The sequence below is a fragment of the Pelodiscus sinensis genome, chromosome 15 (assembly GCF_049634645.1).
Source record: "Pelodiscus sinensis isolate JC-2024 chromosome 15, ASM4963464v1, whole genome shotgun sequence".
In the NCBI taxonomy this organism is placed as follows: Eukaryota; Metazoa; Chordata; order Testudines; family Trionychidae; genus Pelodiscus; species Pelodiscus sinensis.
The window spans coordinates 33,558,931-33,568,477 of NC_134725.1; the positions used below are offsets into that span (position 1 = coordinate 33,558,931).

General features: G+C 46.8%; 1 protein-coding gene across 1 annotated transcript; it reads left to right on the forward strand.

Moving 5' to 3' along the window:
• Positions 1–4,718: 4,718 nt before the first annotated feature.
• Positions 4,719–9,200, forward strand: B3GNT4 (UDP-GlcNAc:betaGal beta-1,3-N-acetylglucosaminyltransferase 4). The gene is made up of 2 exons (XM_006123307.4): positions 4,719–5,401; positions 8,018–9,200. Exon 2 carries the CDS (start codon positions 8,045–8,047, stop codon positions 9,146–9,148), a length of 1,104 nt encoding a protein of 367 aa, XP_006123369.2. The 5' UTR covers positions 4,719–5,401; positions 8,018–8,044; the 3' UTR covers positions 9,149–9,200.
• The last annotated feature ends 347 nt before the right edge of the window (positions 9,201–9,547 follow it).

Genomic DNA, 9,547 nt, shown 5'->3' on the forward strand with positions numbered 1-9,547 from the left:
TGGAAGAGCTTGCAAGAGATGATTGTAGGGCAGTAATAAGGATAACACAGATATTCTCTCCCTCCCCCCACCCAAGACAGAAAAGCTGTTGAAAAGGGCAGAACATATTTGTTATAAATGAAGAGAACTCTCTAAGAATTTATTGGTGAACTTCCTCAAAGCAGAGGGAAGTCACTGGAAGGTCTGGAGTAAAGTGGGAAGTTCCCCTCCCCTTCCACATACCTTGTGATATATTTCGACAAATGATGGTGGACTCTATAGAAAAATGAGAGAGTTGGATGATGCAGAAGGCTCCTGTCAAATATGTTGAAGATGGCTGTTGTTGAATGATTACATCCTGTCTCCATTTGGGGAGCAGTGTTATTCTCCTATTCCAAACTAACAAGTTGGTTCTAAAGTGATCAGTGGTGAAACAGTTAATGTGTTAACATTTAACTCTGTCACCTGTAGATTTCTGAATTAGCACCAGCTGAGATTCATGACAATTCATATCCAGACCTAGCTATTGTTTCAGGTTCTCTGGCAGGGAGCCCAGTACCGGAACCTACCTAGAAGATTTTTCTTGCACGGAGAAAAAAGCAAAACACTAAATGTTGCAGATCTGGCCCATTTTATCTACTTTCTAAGTACACAAAACCACACACACACACACACACTGAGGCCCCACCTCACTTGCTACATCAGGCTTCCCTGCATTGCTTGCATTCACATACTCTCACTCACTTTCACCAGGCTGAGGCAGAGAGATAGGGTGTGGGAGGAAGAGGCAGGCTCTGAGTCTGGGGAAGGCTGGGGAGGAGGGGTTTGGAGACCAGAAGGGAGATCAAAGCTGGGACAAGAATTGTGGTGCAGGGGTGTATGTGAGGTGCATACTGGGTGGGAGCTTGGGTGGTGAATGGGACATTCTCGGCTGTGGCAAGTTGTGTAGAAGAGGATTTCGGGTCCTAGTGGCACTTACTGTGGGTCCCAGGAAGGAGCTACCTGCACCCTGTGGCCAGGGCCGGCACACAAATGACGCTCCCATGCGTCCTCGCTTGGGCCAAAACTTTGAAAGGTCTCAATTCTGCCTTCTTCCTGTCTTCTCCTCTCGTGGTACTGCTCTGCTACCTCCCCCAATAAAGGAGAACTAAAAACTTAAAATGCCTCATTCAAAAATGTTAAGTAACACTTAACTTTCAAACGCTTGAACAGCAAATGTAACTTTTCTTGTCTGCATAGTAAACACTGGCATTTTTACCTGTTTGAATAATCAAAGTGGTGCTTCCTGAAGGTCCACAGTCTGGGCCAGCTCATGCTCTGTTGAGATGGATGCAAGGCCGACCAGCCTCTCCTGTGTCATTGTGGAGCGTAGATGTGTTTTTATACACTTCAGCTTGGAGAAGCTGCATTCTCCACTGGCAACTGTTACAGGAAGTGTTAGAAGTATGCACAGAGCAACAAAACCATTTGGAAACAGGGTGGTCATCTTATTTATGCACATATATTCCAGAACAGCCTTTGGAGTTGATCCTGCTGAAATGGATCTTGAAAGGGCTTTCAGTTCATCACCTAAATCACTCGCATCAATATCACGTGAGTCATCATGTGTCAACACTGTCTCTAGTGACCTGTACTGCTGGTGTAAATCTTCTTCAGGTATAGTGAGGAGATTTGGAATATCATACAACATCCCAAATATGCTGCTGTGTTCTTTGAGCTGCATGAAACGTTCTTCAACTGACTGTATTGCACAATCTAGCACCTGGTTAAAGAATTCAACTTTGAATTGTTGTTTGGGGTCCCTTATGGGATTATCCGCGCCTCGTAATCAAAATGTCGTCTTCTTCGGTGACTCTTGTATTCTTGAATGGGCGGGGAAATAGCTTCAGTGTGAAGTTCCTCTGCCAACTTCTGTGCACTCTTTGGAACGTTTTGAAATCTCTCATCTGACCGGTAAAACTGTAGGTGTGACTTTGCTTTGTCCAGTTGTTCCATTGCTCCAGATATATCAACGTCAACACCTTGGAGTCTCTTGCTTACAACATTTATTTCAAACAGTACGTCATGCCACAACACTAATCCACACAGAAATTTGAAGCTATGTATGTTTCTGGTGATTCCATTTCCCTATGCCACTGCTCTCCCACAAACAGTTCCTGTCATAGCATTATCCTCCATAATGGCAACTATGGCATCATCTATGCACCAGCAGCAGACACAGTTTTCTACACTCTGGGTCCTAATGGCACCCCGTTCCCCCCCATCTGACACCTGAGGCAGCTGCCTCAGTTCGCCTCATGGTAAGGGCTGGTAAGGAGATAAGGGACAACCTGAAGATATAAGGGATGCTCTGAAGGCAGTGTGGTGGGGTGGATTCCTGCTGGCTCAAGGGATAGTGCATTCGCATGGGGAGCAGCTGGTGGCAGGACAGTGGGGGGGGGCCGTGCCGTGAGGAAAGCCGAGGAACCCGTACGTGGGACATTGGTAGCGCAGGGGGAGGAGGATAGAGGAGAACCTCCGGCCACAGAACCTGAGCAAGACGAACCGCTGGCGTTCACCCGTCTGGAAATAGATGAAGGAGATTTCCTCACGCTGCAATGAGAAGACCCCACCCTGCGAGCGGCCTGGGACCAGATTCGAGGGGCGGACCCGCCAAACCAGACCTCGGGACCTCGGTTCGAGGCAAGGGATGATCACTTATATCAAGTGTTACAAGGAGACCTCTCCGGGAAGGAAAGATGGCAGCTGTTAGTCCCTCGGCCCTATCGGTGGAAGGTCCTGGAGCTAGCCCATGAGCACCCGTGGGCCGGACATTTGGGGACCGAGAAAACCCAACAGAGGTTCTACTGGCCCGGGGTGTATCAGGAAATTAAAAACTTTTGCACCTTCTGTCCCCAGTGCCAGAAAACTTCCACAACCCGGGTGCCGCCAGCTCCTTTGGTTCCCCTCCCCGTGGTCGGAACCCCTTTTGAACGAGTAGCTCTAGATTTGGTGGGACCACTCGAGAAATCAGGGCGGGGTCACAGCTATATCTTAGTCATTGTGGACTATACGACGCGCTGCCCTGAGGCCATACCCTTAAAAAAGGCCACAGCCCCTGTGATAGCAGAAGCATTGGTAAAGCTGTTTTCGTCAGTTTTACCGGTCAGATGAGAGATTTCAAAACGTTCCAAAGAGTGCACAGAAGTTGGCAGAGGAACTTCACACTGAAGCTATTTCCCCGCCCATTCAAGAATACAAGAGTCACCGAAGAAGACGACATTTTGATTATGAGGCGCGGATAATCCCATAAGGGACCCCAAACAACAATTCAAAGTTGAATTCTTTAACCAAGTGCTAGATTGTGCAATACAGTCAGTGGAAGAACGTTTCATGCAGCTCAAAGAACACAGCAGCATATTTGGGATGTTGTATGATATTCCAAAACTCCTCACTATACCTGAAGAAGATTTACATCAGCAGTGCAGGTCACTAGAGACAGTGTTGACACATGATGACTTGTGTGGTATTGATGCGAGTGATTTAGGTGATGAACTGAAAGCCCTTTCAAGATCCATTTCAGCAGGATCAACTCCAAAGGCTGTTTTGGAATATATGTGCACAAATAAGATGACCACCCTGTTTCCAAATGCTTTTGTTGCTCTGCGCATACTTCCTGTAACAGTTGCCAGTGGAGAATGCAGCTTCTCCAAGCTGAAGTGAATAAAAACACATCTACGCTCCAGAATGACACAGGAGAGGCTGGTCGGCCTTGCACCCATCTCAACAGAGCATGAGCTGGCCCAGACTGTGGACCTTCAGGAAGCACCACTTTGATTATTAAAACAGATAAAAATGCCAGTGTTTACTATGCAGACAAGAAAAGTTACATTTGCTGTTCAAGCGTTTGAAAGTTAAGTGTTACTTAACATTTTTGAATGAGGCATTTTAAGTTTTCAGTTCTCTTTTATTAGGGGAGGTAGCAGAGCAGTACCACGAGAGGAGAAGACAGGAAGAAGGCAGAATTGAGACCTTTCAAAGTTTTGGCCCAAGCGAGGACACATGGGAGCATCATTTGAGCTCCCTGCCTCAGGTGCCAAAATGTTGTGCCAGCCCTCCCTGTAGTCTCTAGGCACAAAGGGACTCTTCATACTGCCCTCACTCACACATGCACCACCACCACCATTGCAACTCCCATGGGCCACGGTTTCCAGCCACTGGGTCTCACAGGGCTGGTACTTCAGGTGAGGACCAGACACAGAGGCCCATATGCCTAGGAATTACAAAGACCTTGCTGCTGCTTCTGGGAGCCATGTGGAACCAGGGCTTATCCCAGGGCTCCTGCTGCAATACCAACCAGACCTCTCACAGCCCAGTCATCAGGGCTGACTGGATCCACCAGGTCTCTTTTCAATTGGGCATCCTGGTCAAAAACTGGCTGGCTGGCAACCCGAAAGGCTGGGCCACTCAGGACCCGATGGGAAAACCCTTAGGGTTGTCCAACCCGGCACTAAACATGTCCATTTCTTGTCCATATGAATTACATTTTCACGTGGGCAGAGCTTGTGCTCTGTTTAAGCCGAGTTTCCCCCCTCATCCTCGCCAATCTTCATTCTGGAAACTAGGGGTGAAGCTCTGTTCAGCCCAGTACCAACTGAGTACAACCTTCGTCGCCAACAGGCAATATAGGGAGCAGGTAGGCGTGCAGAGAATTTCCAATAAAACGCCACCTCGAGGTGCTTATTGACCTTTCCCGGCCGGGGGCAGAGAAGGGCTCTCGGAGCTCGCACCCCAAACTGCAGGGTGGGGGCTCAGACCAAAGTGCTTTGGAAGAACAACGGGGGCAGGGACGCGTCTGTAGCCCTGGCCCGCGCATTGCAATTTGCATTCCCGGCCGCTGAGCCCCCGCAGCACTTTCCCCCTTGCTCAGCAACTTTCGGGGATGGGCGATTTGAACTCATTCAGGCTCCATTTGCAGGAGAGTAAATGCCCTCCCCCCTCATTAAAATAATCCCCTAATTGGGTCCTGCCCGCGCTCTCCCGCAGCTGACCCATTGGCCGCTGGCGCCGCTCGTGTCCCCCCCCCCGCCGCCAACCCCCAGTCTTTGGCCAAATCCCTGGGCATCTGTTGCTGTAGCGAGCTGGTTTCCCGTCTGCACGCGCCTGCCGTGTTTCTATGGCGATCCCGGTAATGTTTTAGAGCCACCCAAAGCGCCATTGGCTGCAAGCGTCGCCTTTAACAGCAGCAGGGCGAATCGTGGGGAGCGAGCGGTTCCCAGACTCAGATGCAAGCGCCCAGCAGAAAGAGGGGGCAGGAAGGGGGTTCAAGCCTCCATGCACCACGCCCACCTGCCCCTGCTTAAATTGAGGCCTTTCAGGGTGCATTGGGAGCGCTCCTTGCAAAGCAGCAGCCCCTGGAAGAGAAGTCGGTGCTGCAGGAAAGGTAAGAGGGGAGGAACGGGAAGAGCCCTAAAGTGGTTCATTGCCTGGGCTGATAGGATTCAGCAGAAGATGTTTCTTTTAGAAGGGGAGTTGCAAAATGCACTTTCAAGCTTTGCTGGGACTCGGGAGACGACTCTTTTTTTTTTTAAAGCTATCTCGTTTAAATTAAATTGTAGCCCAGCGTTATGAAGTGTGTGCGTTTGGTGGGAAGACCTGGGTCCTTTAATAGCTCCTAAGGACGTAATTAATTGGAACAGGGGGTAAAAGAACAGACTTCTGATTTACTTAAGTTATTGTCAGGTGGACTGAGCAGTACAAGTGACAAGGCAACTGCAAATAAAGTCAGTGGGTTCAGAGTGACAGAATGTATTAGGGTTGGGAGTGGCATAAATGATCCAGTTTGCCCACTACAGCAAAAAGTTCATTCTCTGTTGACTGGATGCTAGATACCTATCAAATGTTGCAACTAGTGCTGGATTTCTCATGCATGATGGATCATTGAAAAACTTGCTCACTTACAGAAGAGCCATCATCTGAAAATTAGCCCCTGGATAACAGGCCACTTTATGATTGGGTCATATGTTTTAAATCTTAACCTCCCTGAAGTTCCTTCTTCTAGTGTACCCAGAAAGTGTTGGCCATAATATGGGTGTGGACTTTGGATCATGGGATAATACATTCCATCCTAAATTTAAATATGAAGTAAATGACTAACTATAAACACTGTTTTGTTTTGTTTTTAAAGTGGTCCTCTGGTACCTTAGAGACTAACAAAATTAGGTGCTACAGGGTCACTCCTTTAATTTTTTAAAGTTACAGACTAACACCGCTACCTCTCTGAGACTGTTTTGTAAGGCAGCATTTAAGCCTGGCTGTTGCTGTATTATTAACAGTTAAACATATAAACTTAAAACACTTTGGGAACATAGCAGTTGGAGCAGCTTCTGCCTCTTTCAGTTCCCTAATTGGTTTTTTTTTTAAAGGTGTGTCTTTACCTGCAAAGTCAGGATCCCCGTAATGTCGCTGATGTTGGATTCTGCACCAGATGCCTTTCTACTGAATAGTGCATTTCATTGCCAGAACAAGAACCAGTCAGCCTCTCCCACACTTCAAAATTCTAACTGGGGACATTTGGTGAAGGGAACATTTCAGTTAATAATTCCTTCTGCCTTTTAATGAACTGTTGGAACTCTGTGGCAGAATTGGAGTTGGGCGACTGAAAAAACCTGTATTGTGTTATACAGAAATGAGCTAAAAAGAAAAAAAGTTCTTGGTTAAAGCACAAGAGTAGGAGTCGTGAGATGTAGCTTTTGATCTCAGCTGTAGCACAAAGATGCTGACATGAAGGAGGGGCTCGTAAAAGTGAAATCCATTTGTTGTATGACTTTTTTATATAACTTTGCTGTGGGCTCTTACCTGAGAGATCTTATTAATAACAACAGAACTTTAGAGTTGCATTTCAGACTCCCTGTTCACTTAGATTCATATTTTAGAGTATGCAAGCTTGGTAGCTGAAAGGACAGAATTCTGCTCCAATATCAGGATTTTTAAAGGCTGTCATTTAAAAAAACTGATTTATAGGTTATGCAGCAGTGGCTGCTTCAGTTGACAGTCATGAGGTCTCTGGAAAAAAGCTATTGCACTCTCTCAGAAATGGAATTCTAGGTTTTTGTGTCTGGAACCCCTTGTGAAACTAAATTTAAGAGATGGATAAGAGTCAGCTGGCCAAACAAATGGCTGGATTAGACTAACTTGGCAGATATGAAGGCACCTGGTAGTATTGAGTTTGCAAACAATATGCAACAAAACTGGGGTAGAAAGCCCAAAGACTTACCTACCATCTGATCTCCCAGGTAGGCCCTCAAACCAAGTTACCATGCTATCCAGGCATCTCTGCTGGAACTTCCGTGTTGCCCCCAATGTTCCTAAAACAGTCCAACACAATAAATCCCTACTTGCATTATGACTCTGACAGGAAGAGCAATCTGAATAGTTTGCATCAAGCTAGTTCTGCCCTTGCACAAGCCTGGTGTGAGCTGCAGCTCTTGGCCTGTGCCATGGTTTTCTCTCTGTTTCTTGAGGCCTGCTCAGAATACATATTGTGCACCTGGGCACTGCCCAAGAGCATATTGATTTGCTGTGCTGATCTTGGGCTGAGCACCCTCCTTTTCCTAGAAGAGATGATGGAAATTGAGAACAGGCTGCACTTTGCAGGACCCAAATTGAGCAGTGATTCACTGCACAAGCTCACAGGGGAGTCTGTTCCCCTCCTCCACCCTCAATCTGAACATTTTAGCAGCTCTCAAAGGAGTCCTGTGGGTAGCCCTGATAGCCAGTACTCTGGACTGGGCAGAGACAAACCTGTGTCCTGCCTTGTTTAAGTGGAGTAATGGGCCAACTCCTGATCCCATTCGGTTCAATAAGGAATTTTATTACTGAAGTGGGATGGGAATTAGGAGTCCAAACTGCATAGGTCCTTTTGTATAGTCCACTAGATATCTGCATCTTTAGGTACCTAAATAGCTCTGCAAATCTGGCCTTTAGTCTCTTTAGCATTGAGACCAGAACACTAAGTGCTCCTTTAATTAATGTTGTGTGTATTCTTTTAACTGTGCAGGGATTGGCTTCTGCTCCACTGCTTGCAATGTATCTCCGGATACGACTGGTTGCACTATATACCATCTCAGTCACGCTGATTGCATTCTTTATGTATATACAGAAAGAGACTAAGTTGGCTGTCTCTCCAGCAGCCAGGAAGATAGCTGTACCCAATCCCAGCCATACATTGTGGGTCCCAGAACAGATTGAACCCAGCAAATGTTTGCCAGACCTAAAACTTGCCAATTCTTCTCTTGCACTCCCAGAGCTTCACCGACTCTTCTTAATGTACAAACACTGCAGGAACTTTTCAACCCTGCTGAAGCCCACAAGATGCAGTGAGGAAACATTCCTCCTGCTGGCAATCAAGTCACCCCCAATCAACATAGACCGTCGGGTTGCTATCAGGAACACATGGGGGAAAGAAGTGGCCATCGGCAGCAAGCCAGTCAAGCTGGTGTTCTTACTTGGGCACTCAGAGGTCAAAGTCCAGGCTCAACCCCTGCACCAGCTGCTGGCTTATGAGAGCCAAGAGTTTGATGACATTGTCCAGTGGGATTTCACAGACAACTTCTTCAACTTGACGCTGAAGGAGCTGCACTTCCTTCGGTGGTTCATGGTGGACTGTCCCCATGCCAAGTTTGTACTGAAGGGCGATGACGACGTTTTTGTTAACCCCTACAATATTGTTGAATTCCTCAAGGAACTCAACCCTGAGGAGGATCTCTTTGTTGGGGATGTGATCAGCCAGGCCCGTCCTATAAGAAACACCAAAGTCAAATATTTCATTCCAGAGTCAATGTACAGAGAGCCCTACTATCCCCTCTATGCAGGTGGGGGTGGCTATGTGATGTCCAGAATGACAGTGCAGCGGCTCCAGAGCACTGCTGAGGACACCGAACTCTTCCCAATAGACGACGTCTTTGTAGGAATGTGTCTGGCAAAGATGGCAGTGACCCCACTGAACCATGCTGGCTTTAAGACCTTTGGAATCCAGAGGCCTTTTAATCCATTTGATCCATGTCTTTACAAGGAATTGATGATAGTGCACAAGCTGAATCCCACTGAGATGTGGATCATGTGGACGCTGGTAAAGGATAACCATATTAGGTGTGCTGTATCAGTAACTCACAACTACAGAACTGTCTGAAAACTAGAGTGCTGATGCTAAGTGGAAACAGAATATGACGACAGTGGTTACTCCAGGGTGTTTAAACTGACATTAAAAAAACAAAAACAAAATGAAGTTACATTTTTATTAACACTGTAGTTTTACATTCGGGTAATGTTCAGTAATCAGACTATGAAAATATATTGATGGGTTTCTGAAGTATCACAAGGTTAAACTAAAAAGATGTGGGGGAAGAGGGGATAGATAGCTCAGGGACTTGATATTGTGATTGGAATCTCTCCTCCTCTCTAGATCACTGATTTGAATTCAGTTTGCATGGGTCGTTCTGAAGGGCTGTTCGGTAGTGTGCAAAGTGAAGTCGTGGTCTTAGTGCCAGTTGTGATGGCTTTTGAACATAAGTGTCCAGATCACAATTGC